Source organism: Hemitrygon akajei, chromosome 5 (assembly GCF_048418815.1).
Source record: "Hemitrygon akajei chromosome 5, sHemAka1.3, whole genome shotgun sequence".
NCBI classification, from domain to species: Eukaryota; Metazoa; Chordata; class Chondrichthyes; order Myliobatiformes; family Dasyatidae; genus Hemitrygon; species Hemitrygon akajei.
Window position 1 is genome coordinate 139,195,278 of NC_133128.1, and position 20,350 is coordinate 139,215,627.

The window sequence follows — 20,350 nt, forward strand, 5'->3', positions numbered from 1 at the left end:
CAGTACATAGTAAACTGTAATAGAAACTGGTAACTCAAGCACAGAAAGCTTCTGCAAACACCAATGAAGAGATGTTTGACGAGATGTTGAAATCCAGCCAAGTAATTTGCTCTAACACAGATTAACTGCAAATCCTTTTTGGACTAGGAACTCCCAACTTATGGACACCCCACACATACACTCGGTGGCCACTTTATTAGTTAATGCCAATATCTAATCAGCCAATCACGTAGCAGCAACTCAATGCATAAACGCATGCAGACATGGTCAAGAGGTCCAGACCAAACATCAGAATGGGATAGAAGTGGGATCTAAGTGACTTGGACTGTGGAATGATTATTGGTGCCAGACAGGGTGGTTTGAATATCCCAGAATCTGCTGATCTCCTGGGATTTTCATGCACAGCAGTCTCTAGAGTTTACAGAGAATACAAAATACATCCAGTGAGTGATAGTTCTGAGAGTGAAATCACCTTGTTAATGAGAGAGTTCGGAGAATGGCCAGACTGCTTCAAGCTGATAGGAAGGTGACAGTAACTTTAATAACCACACATTACAACCGTGGTGTGCAGAAGAGCATCTCCGAACACACACACTGGAACTTTAAGTGGATGGGCTATAACAGCAGACCACATTGGCTCCCACTTCTGTACCTAATAAAGTGGCCACTCGGTGTATGAACAAGCACTAAGAGAGTGGTGGGGGTACATATGGACGGATTTGCTGGCTGCTGTGGGGGTGCAGAACCTTCTCCCTCCACAACCCCACCCCCAACCTTGAGTTGTAACAATCAGGAGCTGGGTCGAGACGAACAGAACTGGGGAGTGTCACAGAGGCTCACTCACCCTCCCAGCCATCGAGCTTGGCGTGTTCCTGTGACCTTTTCCCACTTAGGAACAGTTTGGGTTATAATGGGTTCTCAGGAAATGAATTCTGCTGTAACCTGCAGATTGCTTGTGTGAACACCACCATGTTTTATGAAACCAAACATTCTGGAAGCAACATATCAAGATTTTTTTATTGAAAAGAGACATTTTACAATTACAGAGATTTGTCTCCTTGCATTACTTTACAGTCTTTAACAGAGTACTGTACAGTTGACCTACAAAATCATAATACATACTGGTATGGTCAATCATAACTCAGCCTAATAAACTCCACTGGTAAAATACAGGCAACAGCACACAGCTTTTTTTTTGTTAGAAACATATAAATAAAGCATCTAGTCATTGCAAAACATGAACTGCCAAAATGAGGTAATATTAAACAAATTCATTCATTCAGACAGTGTCCATCATGTACGTATTTACACAGAGAAATAACCAACAGCTAACAGTTCCTTACAGATACATTCCAGGTTAACAGCAGATAAACTGATTCCAGGTACTGTAAATTCTGGCGCAGTTTATAAAGCATGATTAGGAATACGTTTATATTTAGGCTTGGCACTCTTTAGGGCTGGAATCCCTAAACAAACCAGAAACTCGGGGATTACCAAACAGCAATGCTGAGCATGTAGACCCCAGTAATCTGACAATCGCAATCCAAATACGCTGCTTGGATGTTGTTATAGTGTGAAAATAATTCAATGACTAACCACCACTGGCAAATGTGCTGCTTTTACACACTGCTCCCATTTGGAGACATCTTACAGTGGAGTTCCGGGAATGCTGGACCGATCACTCGGTTAATGCCACTGTGTTATGTGTACAGATTGTTGGACCAACGATCAACAGTGGGCGGGGGGGAGAGCTCGAGAGACTATTTTGGGAAGAAAAAGAAATACAAGGAGTAGGACCAATGGCTCAGACGGATGGAATAGTTTTAATTCGAGTCCAGACTTGGCGAGAGAATTACAGAAAGTACTTGGAAGGTGGAGATGCGGGGAGGAGGAATAATTTTAAGATGATTGGAGGAATGTATGGGGGTGATATCAAAGGTTAATTTCTTTACACAGAGAGTGGCGGGTGTGTGAAATACATGCCAGGCTTGGTGGTAGAGGCAGATACATTAGGGGCATTTAAGAAACTCTTAGGTAGGCAAATGGATGATAGGAAAGTGGAAGGTTATATAGGAGGGAAGGGTTAGATTGATCTTGAAGTAGGTTAAAAGGTTAGCACAACATTGTGGGCCAAAGGGCCTGTACTATTTTATGTTTATGACTCAGAAGTCACCTAATGCTTTGGATTTGATACTGATCATGAAGGTTGTTCAATCTGTGAAGCTTATATTAACAATTTGTTACAAAAAAGGGAACTAGAGGAAAGCTGCTTCCCTTTTTTAAAATTATACTCAATAAACTCGGGCTGTCAACTTTTATCATAAAATGCAGACTAGGCACCAAGAAGAACTGGATTTAAATCTAAACTGAGGGAACTGGGCTACCGAAGCCCACACACACTATTAACCAATTACATGTAATGTGTGTCAATTTTGTGTCTAGGAGTGTGCATGGCTGCCCTTTGCTGCAGTTTCTTGGTACAGCTTTTGACTGGACAATCTGGATGACTCCAGCCTCCATGCTTTAGGCCAATCTGGATCCTCGGGATGGATGGATGGATGGGGAACAATTTACTGCGAGAAACCTTGCAGGAGTTTCCCACCGCCTTTTCCTTTAGAATCCAACAGCAATGTACTCTACAACGCAGTATGGTTTGAAACCAAGCAGCACAGACACACACTGGCTCCTGCCAGTCCACAATGGAGCAGCTTGGAAAGACATATGATGTAATATTGTGAGTAGATTTCAGCGAGGACAGCTCCCTCTTCAGAGTGAGAGCCCACACCCAACGCCGCCCCTCTGTCAGTGTGCCTCGGTGATAAGAAATGAGGTGGAGGGGGCTCCGGCAGGACAGGTTCAAGTGTCAGGGCAAGAAAGCCCTCAGTCAGTGAAAATCTATCCTCCCTTCCAGATGAGGGGAATCACTAGGGTGGAGGTGTTTGGTGGGGTGGAGCTGGAGGAGAGGGGCAGAAGATGGGAATCAAAGCACAGCATTGCTTTGGGTTGTCAGCAGCTGGGTTCCATGGAGCACGTCCTGGAATGTTGGAATGGGGAATGATCCTCCTGGTAAATTCCATACAGATCCCGACTCTGGCTCACACCACTAGCGAGACACCGTGCACTGGAAAACAAATGCCAGTCTGTACATAGCAGTTAACTACCAGGCCCAAGTTAGTCAGAGGAAGGCCTGCGAGTAACTTGCTGTTTTCTCTCAGCACTAATTAAAAAGCCTAGATCTGCTGGAGTTCTGCTGATTAAACACAATAATTCCAGAGCCAAAGAACTAATGCAATGAACTGGAACAATAGCTCCTATTTGGACAACGCTGGAGTGTAAACATGACTGGAGTTTAAATTGTGCATCAGTGGCCCAAATCATTCTCACAGTTTGCTCCCATTCACGGGCCACACCCCCCCCAGACACCCCCCCAAAAAAGCCAGAAGGACACATAGCCAGTAGAGTGACTCGCAGACTCGAGCACCCATTTTAGAGTGGCTGGTATACAGAAATCCAATCTGAGTTTCAAGTAATCCCCTCCCACTTCCCACTCCAGAATAAAAGGCTAAAATCTCAATGGAATGAACAATATTATGTACAACATATAAACACTATAGCATCAGAGTTTACATTATATTTACAGATGGGACAGAGAACCATGTTGGAAATACCTCACAAAACAAGGTGGCCAATCTATCCATTTTGGAAAAAGCTACCAATGGCAGTGCAGGTCAGAAAGGCAGTGACTGTGAGATGAGGCCAGCACTGATCAATCCCCTTTCTTTTTGCAAGCGAGCACACTGTACAAGGCTTCCAGCCGTTTAATCACACACAGGGTACAGTTCTGCTTCCCAGCACAGCACCTGACTGACCCTTTGCAACTAGCAGTCTCCGTTTACTAAACAGGCTGCATTGTGAAGAAAGGCGAGGAAGAGGACTGAAAATTAAATAGACACTAAATTATGACAATGGATTTAGGAAGGAGGGCTCAGAGGACTAGAAGGAGCATGACTGAGATAATGTGCTGCTCCTGCGAACACTGCAATCACATCCAAGCAGTCATTGAACCGTGCCATGTAACTACCTCCTCAGCTAATATGCTTTCCTCTATGATGACTAATCATGTTCTATTAAACAGTGGTAATGCTGGAAGAACTCAACTATACAAGCGTAATGAAGCCAGTATTCTCCCTGGACAGATTAGCCACAACTGATTTGACACATACCATCATTGGAGCTTCAAACCTGACAAACTCCTCGCTCTCACCTGATTTATGTCAGCGGGGGCCCTTCGTAGAAGAGCTGAATCAACCTGTTTTGGTAGAGGTGAAATGTACTGACAATTAATTGTCAACGTTCAGAGTTCCAATTTTTCCCCTTGTCCTCTGCCCTGTTGACCCAGTTGGGCCATGAGCTTTTAATACATATCGTAGTCTCCACTGGTTATCCTCGAACTGGGGCAATTCCTGACGTGTGCTGCATCTTGCTTTTTTTTTAGTCAAACTGCACAAGACCTCATGTCATTCAGGTAATCAGCTGATTTGTGGCTGCTTGTCTCTTATCCACACCCCTCCCCTTACCCCCTTCCCTCTTTCGACCTCCCTCCCCCCCATTTTTGTCAGGCCTTCATGGTTTTGCATCCTTTCGAGAACATAATCACGAGTGGAATGAGGTTTCACAGATATGAGGCTGTAAAGAGAGATGTTCAGTGCTGCTCTCTAAACACTTGATGAGCTCTCGCTCAAATGACCGTGGGCAGTTTCGACTCCATCTGCCTGCCTTTGCTGCTGTTGTTGTTGTTGTTGTTGTTTCGGTTGGTCTTACTGGATAGATTGGGAGTTGCCAGCAGAATAAAGTGTTCATCGGGGCAGCCGTATTGAAGGAGAGTGTCAATGCACTCCTGACTCATTGCTTGCTTGGCGTAGGCCAGTGGAGTGTTTCCGTGAACGTCGCGTGCCATGACGTCCACTCCGTACTGTAGGGGCAAGAATGAAAGTTAGCGCATAGTTACTTTAGCTCTAGCCTGGTCTATCCAATTAGATCTTGAGGTTAACTCCACCACCCTAACTCTACTACGTCATTGCTCTTACTCAATAAAACCAAACCTTACATTTTTTCTTTTCACCTGACACTCACTCGCCTTTCTGTCACTCCCACTTTGCTTTGGGCAGCATATTTCAGATTCTTACACAATGGCCGAGTTCTAACTTTAAGGCATTATCACTACATTAGACCGAGTTAGCACTTGCTACTAAGGGGTTCTTTATCAGAGCTAGGAATCTCACGTGTCTGCATTGCACATTGAGACCTATTGCAAACATCAGTTCTTAGGGATAAACTTCTTTCCAGAGACTAGAGAGACAGTGGGGCAGAAGGCGTGAAGATGGGAATAAAAGCACAGCCTCCCTAGTCTCCCACACAAAACACTTCAACCCCCAGGATCAAGTTTGGCTGACAAATTTTGCAAAGTTCCTAATTCTCCACCCAAATCTGGAGATTCAAGTTTCAAAGTTCATCATCCCTTTGATAAATGAAACAGCACTAATTTTAGCCACTCACTTGGTCCCCAGTTTAATCATAGCTGTACTTCATTCTGCCTTAACCATCCTCCTACTGTTAGTGCAGCAAGCTCATTTAGTGTTCTTTAACTCTTTCTATGACACGTCCTTCACAGATTATCAATGCCCGACTAATGTGCATACAAGTGAGAAATTGAGAGACCTGTGCTCTGGATTTGTCAGCTTCTGTGGGGCCACAGGCATCTTCTGCTTGGTTAGAATATAGAAACATAGAAAACCTACAGCACAATACAGGCCCTTTGGCCCACAAAGTTGTGCCGAACACATCCCTACCGTAGAAATTACTAGGCTTACCTATAGCCCTCTATTTTACTAAGCTCCATGTACCTATCTAAAAGCCTCTTAAAAGACCCTATTGTATCCGCCTCCACCACCACTTCATGGTAGCATTTCCAGCTTGTGAATTGTCTGGGTTCCGTAGAGTTCTCAGGAACAGAATCTGGGGACAACCTTTATTTTCTTCAAGATTCAGGGAATCAGAAGCTGGCTTTACATCCTGGTATGTCTCTTTGAATAAGCTCTCAGTTATTCCCATTATCACCTTGTATTCTCCCTCCTTTAGCATTTTGCACTTCTCTTGAAAATTACCTCTGGGTCTGCTTCCTGTATCCAGTCACACTGTAATAATATACTGGGAGGAAGAAACCTTGTGCAACCTTCTAGATTTTTCAATCTCCCTTCTTTGACTCACTCTCAATTCCTCCACTTTAATCACCTGCTCTATAATTACTCAGTATTTTTCTTTAAGTATTACATTTGTACAGTTTTTCAATGGAAGCCCACCTTCAATCATACTCCCTTTTATTCTGTCTGATTTTATTTATGCACATTCCCAATTTTTTAGAAAACAGAAAAACAGTTTTGAATTATTATGGTGCATTTCACAACTTCAGATGTCCCAACATGGCTCACAGCATTGGAGCACTTTACCACTCTTGTTATTGTTCGAGAGTTGTATCTCTTCCATTTAACCTGGGTGGTTCGTTCTATCTCTCTCGATTCTGGTGTTTCCAGTGACCATAACACTCAGGAACAGAATTAGACCCATTGGGTTTGCTCTGCCATTCCATCATAGCTGATTTATTATCCCTTTCACCCCATTATCCTGCCTTCTCTCCAGTAATCTATGACGTCCTTCCTAATCAAGAAAATATCAATCTCCACTTTAAATACAGCAAATCCAATGATTTGGCTTCCACAGTCATCTGTGGCAATGAATTCCACAGATTCACCACCCTCTGGCTAAAGAAATTCCTCTTCATCTCTGTTCTTAAGGGACGTCCTTGTATTCTGAGGCTGTGACCACTGGTCCTAGACTTTTGCACAATTGGAAACATCCTCTCCACATCCACTCTACTTAGGTCTTTCAGTGAGATCCCACCCCATTATTCTAAGGTCCAGCAAGTGCAGGGTTATAGGTTTCAAATGCTGATATTACATTAACTCTTTCATTCCTGGGATAATTCTCGTGAACCTCCTTTGGATCCTTCAATGCCAGCACATCCTTTTTTAGCTAAGGGACCCAAAATTGCTCAGAATACTCTAAGCGCGGCCTTATAAAGCCTCAGTATTACATCTTTGTTTTTACTTTTCAGTCCTCTCAATACCATTATCCCTAATATTTTCTTATTCTGAATCAAATTCTACTACAGTTGCTATTTCCCAAATATTCCCTTCATTCTACAACAGTTGAATCCACATCATGACCAATGAGTCAGGTCAGCAGTAACCCAGAGACACAAGAGGCCGGAGCTGTTAGAATCTGGAGCAAAGCAATCTGCTACGGAACTCAGCAGTTCAGGTGATCTTGGCAATACCGTAGACTGCTTCACTCCTACAAGGTGCTATTTGGGGATCAAACAGCATCACTGAAGCAAAGATCAATGATATAGCAAGTAGCACTAAAGTATTACATAGACTGACCAAATGTACAGGATGGAACATGTTGGAAAAAACAGTTCCTGTCCTAACAGTTCACCTCGCCACACGTTGTTAATGTGACCAGGACATATGACAAAATTAAAATCTCAAGATTACATCAGGGTTGGGAATCCTGCCTCTGCCTAAAAGTTTTAAACCCCAAACTGAATGGTTGTTAAAACTAAACGTGTCAACAAATAGTGTGAAGGAACAAGGTTTTGATTTACTGTGACAGTTCAGGGTGGGATCAATTAAACTGCTGTCCCAGTGAACACATATGCGCAGTTGTACACAGGTCTTGTTGGAGGAATGTCAACTCTTTATTCCTTTTGATAGATGCTTCCTGACCTGCTGAGTTCCTCCAGTATTTTATGTGCGTTATGTAGCATAGTGGCATTTAGGGTTTTAAGCTAATGTGGGATGGGGGAAAGAGTTGGGGGTGTTCCTGAAGGACAGGTTAACGTATGGATCTGATGTTATATGACTTACATAAGGTAAGGGTGATGGGTGGGGTACAGGGAGTTTACAGAAAACAGGGACAAAAACCACTGACTATGGTGGGAAACAGTTGCTCTGTCTCCAAAAGCATCAATAAAAATATAAACTGGTAGCAGTAGGTAACACTATAATCACAGGGGATTACATTCTTCATAAAGACCAGGCAAATCAAATTGACAAAAAGAGCTTGGAGGACAAGTTCATGGAATGACTTCAGGTCAGCTTGCCTGAGCAATTTACTAGGAAACGGGCTACTTTTCACCTTTTTGTAATGAGACAGGGTTAATTGCTAATCCTCCAGGGAAAGTGGTCACAATCGGAAAGAACTGTGCTCACAGTTATAGAGACACTGAACATTGACATATTAAGGGTTTTAACTGAAATAAGGCCAATTATGCAAGTATGAGGAATATTTTTCAATAAGGTAGATGGGGACATTAGATCAAAAGGCTTGTCAGTAGTTAAATAATGGCAAATATTTAAAGAAATATTTCAAATTCTCAACAAATGTCCATTTTATTGAGTAATATAAAGCCTACAAGAGAAGCGATCCATCTTTGGCTAACTAAGGTTAGTGATGACATTAAATTAGAAGAAGCTTGTGCTGTTGTCAAGTACATTTAGTATGCCTGTGGCTTGCCTATGTTTTAGGATGCAGCAACAAACGCCCAAAATAAAATGGGAGAAGATAAATTGGCAAGAAGTATTAAAAAGAAGAAAGCAAACAGTATGTCCCACAGAGGCAGCAGGAAATGGTTGAAGCACTAAACAAATATTTGGTTTCTGCCTTCAGTGGAGAAGATACACCAAAAATGAGTCAAATGACAAGGATGTTAAAATGAATTTCTATTCCAGAGAAAATACAGGAGGATTTACAGGGATTACAGCTAGACAAATGCTTATGACCAACAGCATGCATTTCAGTGTTCGAAAGGAAATGGCTATAGAAACAGCAGATGTAATGGTAATAATATTCCATTATTTCTGCAATGTTTCCAGCAGATTAAGAGGTAGCAAATATAGTAACTTCGCTTCAGGAAAAATGGATAGAATCCAACACAGGGTAACATCATAATATACTGGTTAGTGCATCGCTTTGCAGTGCCAGTAACCTGTGCTGAATTCCCACTGCTGCCTGTAAGGACTTTGTATGTTCTCCCCATGACCACATGAGTTTTCACGTGGGGGCCCTGGGTTTCTCCCACATCCCAAAGATGTATTAGTTAGTGGGTTAATTGGTCGCATGGGTGTAATTAGGCAGGGTGGACTCGTTAGGCTGGAAGGGCCTGTTACCGAGCTGGATCTCCAAATAAAATAATAAAAAGAACCACTGATCAGTTAGCCTGACATGTGTTGTCAAAATTCAGCTGAAGGACATGCTAGCAAGGCACTTGCAACACCGTTAGGGACAGTCAGCACGGTGTATGGAAGGGAAATCAAGTTTCCACTGGCAGGTCAGGCAGGAGAGAAACAGTCAGTGTGGTGTAAGCTGAATCTCCAAAACACACTTAAAATGCCCAGTTAAAGACAGTTACAGAAAATAATGGACGGTGGTAAAATATAAGCATACATCATCTGCTTAGGCTACTCCTTCAGAACTCATTTAGAAAAGTGAGCACACTTGTGGCCTCTGTGTTAGTGTGCTTTATGAGAATGATTGCTGAAATGAAAAGGTTGTCTTCTTTAAAGATACTGACTTGTATCTTCACTTGTACTCATTATAGACAACAACCACCACAGAGCAAGACACTGCTACTGTAATCAGAAATAAAAACACAGAATGCTGGGAACACGCAGCCAACCAGGCCATTACTGTGTGAGGGAAATAAAGGTGATCTATCTGAAAAGCTGCCTCACTCAGTTGCCTGATTAACTGACTATCCTTAATATTGTCTCCTCTTAACTCATTGGAAACTGTAAAAACATTTTGAGAAGAACTGGGAGGTCAGATGGTAAGAGGCAGTTTTCTATGAAGTTCTTGAACAAGGATGCATAGAATAAAGAAATTACCATTTAGAACTGAGTTGGGAAGGGATTACTTTACAATGAAAGGAATCAGAGTTAACACCTGAGGTCTGAGGCCCTTTGTCAGAACAGGGCATGAGGTGCTTTGGGACATTCTGAGCTTGCAAGAAGTGATAGCAACGTGCCTTTCCTCTAATTATGCTGCTGTGCCACAGACTTACCCAGATCAGTAGCTGTGTCAGGACTACATTCCCCTTCCTACAGGCCAGGTGTAAGGCCGTGCGTCCATCGCCATCTCCGAAAGTCTCATTTACTTCGTCCTTGGAACCATGGGCCAGGAGCAGGATGACTGTCCGCAGGTTTTCCTCGGCCGTGGCGTGCAGCAGCTGCTGACCCAGGGGAACATTGGAGCATGGGAGTGGGGCCAGAAAGAGCTTCTGTTCGTACTTGGCACGGATCCAGCGCTCCTTCTCCTCCCTGGGTGTACAGAGAGAAATAAATTTCATAAAACCATTTCTGTAAAAAAAAATCCTTTGTAAAAATTTTGCCTGATTATTTACATTAAATACCATTGTTCATAAATCCTGACAATCTGGCCTCTGGCTCACTCATTAATATGGGATGAGCCAAGAGTACAGAGTGGAAAGAACCTGGAATGTGTGATCAGAGCAAAGGACCAGGTTACGGACCGTGCGTGGCCCACAGCTGGGTCCACACTACCAGAGGTCAGGAACGTGGGCTGGTCTGTGGCCAGAGCCAGGTTCCACAGCGCCCGTGCATTTCCCTTTCACCCGACCCAGTGTTAAACTTATATTAACGTGTTAAAAAAACCAGATGATGTGTTTGGGGTTTTAATGGTAGGAAATCTACTGGTCTGTACTACTGAAGCCCCAATGATGCCAGATTGAATGAGCTTTACCGTACATGTTTCTCAGTAACTGTGCACTATTGGAGAGCAGCATCTCTCAAACATGCGGTTTGCTACCTAACATGAAAGGATAGGTGCACGGGTCACCACTTCATCAAGTAACTTGGAATATTATTCCAATCTGAACAAAGTTTTGAACTCAGGGGAAAAAATTGTTTCTCCAGTGCAAATTAGAGGTGGACTATAAATGTAACCCCACATCCCACCCCCCCCAACATTTAAAAGAAACATTGAATTTGGACAGTGTTAATGTCAAATGTTCAATTGCTATTATTTCGAGTTTTACAAGCGACAGATTTATTAACCAGTTCATGGAAAAGGACACATGATTCTTTTCACTGTACTCGTGTTTGTGTGAGAATGTGATTTGGGAATGTCTTCCTCACAGTTTACACTTAGCAACTACCAGCCAGCACATCCACACATCAGTATCAACCCCGTGGCACATCAGCGGCTCCGGCAGCTGTGTACAAATGGCCCAAAGCTTACTGAGGAGAATAGAACAAACTTCAGCAGGACAATTAGACACAGAGCAGATTAAAGTCTGGTAGGAAAGAAAACAGAAATTAAATTGCTTCAGAACAGGCAGATCTAAGTTGTTTGTGGTGAAAGGACAAGTTGAAAAGCTGCTTCAAGTAAAACGACGTATTTGATTTTTTTGCTCAATAAGAAGAGGCATTGGTTGTGATGGTAACAAATTTGTATTATGGGTGTTTTAAAATATTACAAAATGCTTCTCATGAGAGTTAGCAAAGGAGATTCAAGGTCTGATGATACAGTGACCTTCGTTGCAAGAAAATTTGAGAACAAGGATGTCTTGCTTCATCTGTGCAGGGCCTTGGGGAGGCCACATCTGGAGTTTTGTGTGCAGTTTTGGTCTTTGTATCTGATTGTTGCTTTGGCCTAATTGGAGAAGAATGGGCTTCTTAGAAATAGGATTTGTTTGATTAGAAACAGGGAGGATGTTTGTAATGGCAGGGGAGTCCAGAACCAGGGATCGTGGCCTCAGGATATGGGATATGCCAATTAGAATCAGGATCAAGCTAAACCCCTTCATCCAGAGGGTGGTGAATCAGTGAAACCCTTTGCTACTGAAGGCTGTGTCATTAAATTCATTGAAGAAGGACGTAGATGTATTTTATATTGTCAGTGGAATCAAGGGAAACAAGGAGAAAGTGTGAACAGGATACAACAATACAACATGGGAACAGGCCATTCAGTCCACCATGTCTGTGCTGACCACGATAATCCCACCTGCATACATATCCCTCAGTTCCCTTCCTGTCCCTGTCCGTGTGCCTTTTGAAATGTCTCTTAAATGCCACCATTGTGGTGCTTCCACCACCTCTCCCTGCAACACGCTCCAGGCACCTATTGTTCTGTGTTAAAGTAACTTGCCTCTTAGATCTCCCTTAAACTTTCAACACTCATCTTGTATTTAAACTTTCAAGTACGTGACATTTCTACCCTAGGAAAAAGGTTCTGACTGTGTATCTTTTATAATTATGTAAACTTCAGGTTTCTCCTCAACATCTAACACTCCAGAGCAAACAAACCAAGTCTGTACAAACTCTGCTTATAGCTAATACCCTCTAATCCAAGCAGCATCCTGTTGAGCCTGCACCCTCTCCAAATTCTCCACATCCTTCCAGTAATGTGGCTATGCACACGTGTGAAGAAAGAATGCCAAGGACATCCGTAGGTTGTGTTGGTTGTTAAAGCAAACGGCGCATTTCACTGTATGTTTCGATGTATGTGTGATCAATTAATCTGAATCTGAAGAATTAGCAGATTCTGCATGGAGGCCAGGAATGACTGGCTTAGTACACCCAGAGTCTTGAGAACATTCGACAGCAGAAAAGGGCGAGGGAACATTTTCCAAAATCATGCAGGGTTTTGATAGCGTAAGTAAGGAGATTGCTTTCCAAGCCAGTAGGTTTGGTAAGTAGAAGTCACAGATTTAAGGTAATTTGTAATGAGGGAAGTTTTGTTGTGAAATAAACTATTGTGAACTGTAAGGCACTGCCTGAAAGAGAGACAGTAGCAGTTTTAATAACGAATCGCAAAGGAGAATTGGTAAGTTAATGAATCAGAAAAAGAATGTGCAGGCCCGTAGAGCAAGTTGCAGCAGTTGGACTAAATGGGGCTGGGGCAGGCTGGTTCAATGGAGAAGTCTGATGGTGCCCAGAGAGCAGAGCACAAGCCAAAGTCAACACAAAGTGTCTCTCACAGAGATAACCTGATATCCAATGACTTGACAACAGAAACTTGCAATCAGGTGAGCTGTTTGTACTCTTTGCGCCTGGGAGGGATGTAATGAGAGAAAGAAAATTAAAGAGGATACTCCAGTTTTCTTTATCCCTGAGAATCACGGAAGATTTGCTTTGGGTTGGGAAGGGGTGGAAACTGACTTTGCGGTGACCTTAACAGTTCCATTCTATTTGTCCTCTTGAGCAGAAAGGTTAAAGGGGATTTGTACTTTGAGGAGCTGAGGCTGTGTTTACACTCTTATCTGTAATCCAGTCTTGTGTCCACTCTAATCCGAATTAAAATGCAAATGTAAATAGATTAACTGGATTAGCCGTGCACCATTTCCTGGTGGGTTGGAATGACACCCCAGTGACCTTAGCTTCACCTGGATTGCAGGCAGCTCTCAAACTTTACAACTCCTTTAGCACCACCCTGCCCCACACTGTAGCACCATCCCGATCACCATGAGCCAAACCCTCTTCCTCAGCAGTGGATTCAGGCCCATAAAATGCTTTCATTTCAATGCTTTTACATTGTGTACAATATGAAAGTGGTGTCGACCTCTATATTTAGATAATTACATTGAATTTACATTTCAAGAGTAGGCCATTCAGCCCAACTGATCTATGCTAGTGTTTCTGCTGCACCTGTCCCAATTTCATAACCTATCAACATGTTTGCTTTTTCTTTTCTTCTTCACTTATTCATCTTTCCCTTAAACGCTTCCACATTCACATCTTTATTTTGGCCAAGAGATGCCTCTGCATAGCAGATATTTTGGTTACCACCTTTCATTCAAAGTAGTCTAGGTCTGCAAGTGAATAGACATGTCATATATAACAAAGGATGTGCTGCCATCATTGGAGAGGATCCAGAGGAGGTTTAGAAGAATGATGCCAGGAATAAAAGGGTTAATGTGTGAGGAGAGGTTGATGGCTTTGGGCCTGTACTTGCTGGAGTTTAGAAGAAGGGATCTCATTGAAACCTACCAAATATTGCAAGGCTTAGTGAGAGTGGACATGGACAGGATATTTCAAATCGTGGGTCAATCCAACACTATGCTGACATTTCTGTGCATCTGTGCCAATACTATTTGCCCGCAATAGGTCTGTACTTCTTCTATCCCTGCCTATTCAAGCAATCTGTCTGAATGCCTCTTAAAAGTAGTGATTGTATCCAATTCCACCAATTCCTCTGGCAGCATTATTCAGATATTAACCACTCTCTGTATTAAAAATATACCTCTCAGATCCCCTTTAAATCTCCTTCCTCTCACCTTACACCTTTAATATGAAATAGTTCACTGCTGCATCACAATCATAGTAAAGACATAGCAGTTCATGGCCGGGTGATGTGCAACAATATAACATGATCCCCACTGGCAGTGCAGCTCCCTGCATCCGCTGTTGCTCCATCAGCCTTCTTGGCAATGTACACTGTCCTGTGGATCAAAAGGGAAACTCACCTTTGGGGTGTTCTGGCACATCCCGCATAATCAGGGAATGATGCCCCCGGAAGAATATTCATCTGAAGGATGGAATGCAGCAGGAAATACGCAAAGGATGAAGAGCAAATCAAATATTCAAGTTTGGCAGAGAACGAAGGGATAGGATGCAATACCAGAGCCAATCAGATCAGAACTCAATCATTTGCCAGGGCCCATTGCCCAAATACATTTAGGCAGAACCATCATCAACCTCAGATTGGAACATATCCTATTATCCTTACCATAGACCATCAGACATAGAAGCAGAATTAGGCCATTCGGCCATCGAATCTGCTCCATCATGGCTGATTTATTATCCCACTCAACTCCATTCTTCTGCCTTCTCCCCGTAACCTTTGATCTAACTTTACTAATCAAGAACCTATCGACATATAGAAACATGCTGATGGTGAAGTAGGTTTCAATGAACTGCAGAGAGATCTTGGTCAGTCAGGGAGATGGGCTTCTGCAGCCAGAAGGGGACTGAGTTTTAAAATTCATGATTCAAGTAAATTTATTATGTGTTAATGGAAGCACATAGTGAAATGTGTTGTCTGCATTAATAACACACACACCCAAGGGTATGCTGGGGTCAGCCAACAGGTGTTGCCACAAATTTCAGCACCAATACAGCATGCCCACAACACAGTTTGATTTCCATCATGCAAAGATGCCCTTCCTGCTATCATCAGTCGGTGCAGTGTCTGCTCCCTCCCACAGAGGAAATTCTTCTCTCTAGCCACCTTTAATGATCCTAATCACTGAGTTAGATTGCCCCTTAGCCTTCCTCACTTTTGAAATGTGATGAGATTAAAATCACTATTTTAGCAAAGGTAGGCTTGCTAACAGAAGTGCTTCATGACATGGCTTGGAGGCATTATTGGGTCTGAAGTATGTGAGGTGGTTTACATTACATCGAGAATTACTTTCTTTTCTTCCTACATTAACTTGAAAAGTTCAAGATTCTAGATTCGAGATTGTTTATTTTCATCCTTCAGTACACAACTGTAAAGGAGGACAAAATAATTGTTCTCCAGATCCAATTCAGCAAAAAAAACACAACAAGCATAAAGAACACACTAAAAACAAATACATAAGGTTAGCTTATCTACATAGACTGATTGTATATCCACAAAGTGACGTGAGGAACAGGAGTATCTGTGCATCAGGAGGCGCTGACAGGAAATGATAAAGAACAATGAAAATAACACCATTTTCTATTTTTCTAGTGAACTCCCAATTCCCTCTGCTGAACTTGGATAGTTTAATGCATTTAATGCGAGCCCCCAAACTTCTAGCCAGTACAACATTAGAAACTCCGTTTGCACAAAGCAAAAGCCATCTATGATTCTTTTCCCACTTAGAGGCTGCGCCTCTTATTGCTTTGCAATTGTTGTTACTTTAAAGAAAGGTTAAAGATTAGCTTTATTTGTCACATTCATATGAAGACATATAGTGAAGTATGTCATTTGTGTCACATCAAACCAGCGAGGATTGTGCTGGGGGCAGCCCACAAGTGTTACCACACTTCCGGCGCCAACATAGTATGTCCACAACTCACTAACCCGAACCCGTACATCGTTGGAATGTGGGGGGATACTGGAGCACCCAAGGGAAATCCACGTGGTCACTGGGAGAACGTACAAACTCTTCACAGTCAACGGCGGAAACTGAAACCTGATCTTGCAGCTGGCGCTGTAATTAATGTTTCACCGACTGCTACGCTACCATACCAACCTTATACCCAAACAGAAACTTGAAATTAAAATATCCCATTTTCCTGCTTTGAAGAGCAGAGTTCTCTCTGTCTCCTGGTTCACATTCATCCCACAAACAACATGACATTAAGACATGATCTAGTCATTTATCACTTTGCTTCTAGTCGGATCTTAATGCATAAAGATGATCTGTGTTTCATACTTTATTACGACATAGGAGAAGGCTATTTGGCCCATCTAGTCAATGCTGGCCCTGAGTGCAATCCGATTCCTACTTTGTAATATATTCTCCCCATATTTACAGCAATTCCCCCAGATTTCATTATTCGCCAACATACAGGGAACATTACAATGACCTAACCTAAACACTTGAATGGTTAATCTTTAGCACGTCAGAGGAAACTGAAGAAAATCCACATGGTCACAGAAATATTGTGCGAACTCTACACACACAGCTCCTGAGGTCAGGCCGAAACCTGGGTCACTGTATATACAATGACTAATCATTGTTTCACAACATAATGGCAGACAGTTGACAGCCTGTCACTCCAGCATCATCAGGGAGTTGAAAGGAGGAGCTGGTATGCAATTAGTCTCTTGTTTGGTTCTCACCTAGCAATCATCTGACTCTTAGTCCGCAACTGTGGGTGAGGTTACAGATGTGGTATTGAAACTTTGGCCGTCATGCAGACCTTAGAATTGGATCTAGCATGGAGAAATCTCTGTATTAACTACCTATAGACTGATTCTGCATACCATAAACTGTTCCTGTATCTGAGATTCTGCAGATGCTGGAAATCCAGAGTAACATACACAAAATGCTGGAGGAACTCAGCACGTCAGGCAGCATCATCCTGAGGAAGAGTCTCACCCCAAAAAGTTGACTGTTTATTCCTTTTCATAGCCGCTGCCTGACCTGCCAAGTTCCTCTGGCATTTTGTGTGTGTTATCCAGTACTTCAATCTGGTCTGGTCTTAATAAGCAACCATAACAGCAGTCATTGAAACAGACTTAGTTTCAAAACAGTGAATTTCTTAAACAAATAAGTGAAAAATGCTGGACATACTTAGCAGGTCAGTAGCGGGAAATAAAACACAATAAAACACAAAAGAGAGCTGGCTAATTTGAAATCCCCATATTATTGCATTCAGCTGGTTAGAACAGGACATGCTAAGTAATAATCCTCAAGAATTATGGGCAAACCTGCAGATGATTCTTTACATTTAAGAGTTTTTATATTTCAAAAATATACTTCATTCATAAAAAAGTATATAAAAAGAAAATGCAATAAAATTAGTAATACCTTCCCTAACCATTATGTGATAAAATCAGTACAGACTATCTAAAATGTTTGCAGTGCAACTCATGTAGCACAGTGTTTCCCTGTGGTAATATAGTCAATCTAACACCAAGGATGAACTGCTGGTTAAATAAAAGTTCATTGTTGATGCCTTATCAAACCTCCATTGTGACCTGCTGCCAAACACACTGTTGATCTACATGGGGCAGATTACATTGCTTTTATCCAAATATTACAGAGTCCCAATTCTATTACTAAGATGGAGAGAGGTATTCCTTCCAAAGTGAAATCCAAAATGTATCAATCTGCAGTGCATCGATGGCTCAACAAACCAGTACAGGGCAGGAGAGAGCAGGAATAATTCCTGTTCAGTCTCTGCTGCCTTGATCTCTCATAGTTATCAAAGTATAGTCTTAATGAGCTAGATGCAAATGCTACGGGAATGCGTCACTTACAGAATCATGGATTGATGCAGGTTAAGTGAGACAGTTGAGCTTTAAGGGAGCTTTGACTTCTCGATTTCCACTGCTCAAAGCCCAGAGCAATGAAAGCATTTAGCACCCTTTCTACTAGCATTGCCACTTTCAGGGAGCACCCAAGACCTGATCTGGTGGGATTAAGATTCATGCCTCTTGATCACATCCAGAATCCCTGGACAATCTCCCAGCAACCTAAACCTCTCTGCTGCGAACTTCGAGCACATTACTCGAAAGGCAGTGACAACAGATTCAACAATTGTCAACATCATACAGGATGCATATTTTTACCTGTAGGGCTACAGGGAAAGAGCAGAAAAAATGGAACTGAGAGCTGGAACAGGCTAAATGGTAGCTTCCTGCAACAATGAGATTCACTTGTGGTTTGCTGATTATTTTTTGGTTTGGAAGATACCAAAAGAATTTTTTTTGTAATTTTGAAAGAGACGGGTTAATTCCTTCACAAACATGAGATTCTGCAGATGCTGGAAATACACACAAAATGCTGGGGAACTCAGCAGGTCGGGCCACATCTATGGAAAGGAATTAAGAGTCAATCTTTTGGCCCGAGACCCTTCATCAGAACTGGAAAGGAAGGGGGAAGAAATCAGCTATTCCTTCTCGTTAATTCCTTCTCTTTCTCATGAATTCTTGGCTGAGGATAATTCCAGAATGTGATATCCTGGACTTTGTTTTCAAATGTAATTTTCTCTGCGTGGGTTAATCTGATCACTCTGCTGTGAATGGTGCCTCCTTGCGGAGAGCCTCCTAACCAGAGGTTAACCTGACTTCTTCCTATATCTATCCTTACATAGTGGGCTGTGGCAGTGGTTTAATTAAAAGTGTGTCTGCTGGATATCAGCACCGTTGCCTTGGCTCATCACATGAGCTGTTGTTACCCAAGAGACCAGACCATTATTTTAGCCCTTTCTCATCTCAATAATAATCGAGAAGAATAAAATCCGCCCCACTCCCTCTGCTCTCAAACCCTCCAAAAAGACCTGTGGTAACCTCTGACACCAACACAGCATCTGGGAGAAAAGAAAGAAAGCAACCACAACAAAAGTTCACTCACCTTTAGAGTGTTACCACAGCCTGGGTGATTGGCAGGACCACGATGACACAATGAATGGGCTGGGGAGCTATGTACAACTGGGAGATTTTTCTCTCACTCACTCCACTTCTCAGGAATGCTGACAGTTCACCAATAGCTTGGCTGGCTCACAATAGTTGTGTGTGGGGTGTAAAACACACATTGAGTTTGCCCCGTTCTTCTTGGCTGTGTGGTGACGCCTGATACTTTCGACAGCTGCAGACTTCACTTCCGTTAGCCATCTCAGTCAGCATCACCTCTCACATACCCAGGAGATCGGCAAGCTCACCTTCTCTTCTTCTTACGCTCATCTGTTCTTAATATTAACTTGCTTATCTCAAACTAAAGTCCCATTCTGTCACTATCATCTGTAAGCTTCACGTTCCCTCCTAGTTCATATCACATGGGGTAAGCCCTCCCTAAACCTTTACACCTCTCTCTCCTCCCATAAGATGCTCCTGAAAACATATCATTTTAACCAAGCTTTATATCACTAGACTATTGTGGTTGAATTCTTGATAAAAGTGTTACTTAATTGTAGGTTTTATTTGCGCAGTACCTCATCCATTTCCTTCTTAGAAGCCATTTTCTACAACAGATTATTGACATAAACCTATTGTTTTTCAGTCAAAGTTAACATATTTGGTAAGTATGACCTGTAGCCAGACCCTGGGTGGATTGCATAATTCCAAATTCTTCCTCATTGCAGGAAGCATTGATTCTGATTCCAGAACATACAAACTAATGCAGTTATTCTCTTTTTGTTCTGTTGCACTGTTTAAAATAATGGAATAGTTTGCATTTTACCTTTATTAAAAAGGAGCACTATAACTATGATATAATTTGCTCGGGGAGTTGCTGCTTATGCTTAATTGTTTTCTTTCATCTACCTGTTTCTCTTCGACTTTTCTGTTTTTCTCTTTGTTTTGCATACTGTCCACAATACCTCAACTCACTGCACTGCTGGCATTTATGTATTTATGCGCGTTTTATTCCATATCCTTACCTTAACCTGCAACTTTATTTTTATATAATTATTTATTCCTATAATTGTTGAAGGTTACTGTTTTTGGTTGCATGTTGCACCCTGACCAACACACCACAGCAAATTCTTAATACACGTATGGTGAATGAAGTTGA

At 42.2% G+C, this 20,350-nt stretch overlaps 1 protein-coding gene across 4 annotated transcripts in view; it reads right to left on the reverse strand.

Moving 5' to 3' along the window:
- Window positions 1-989: 989 nt before the first annotated feature.
- agap1 (ArfGAP with GTPase domain, ankyrin repeat and PH domain 1) overlaps window positions 990-20,350 on the reverse strand; it is a 642,020-nt gene continuing 622,659 nt past the window's right edge. For all 4 annotated transcript variants that reach the window (XM_073046649.1, XM_073046648.1, XM_073046647.1 and 1 more), the window contains 2 exons: window positions 10,181-10,436; window positions 990-4,972 (listed from right to left, as the gene is read on the reverse strand). In XM_073046649.1, coding sequence (XP_072902750.1) covers window positions 4,739-4,972; window positions 10,181-10,436 — 490 coding nt within the window. In that variant the 3' untranslated portion in view covers window positions 990-4,738. The remainder of the gene's footprint in view (window positions 4,973-10,180; window positions 10,437-20,350) is intronic.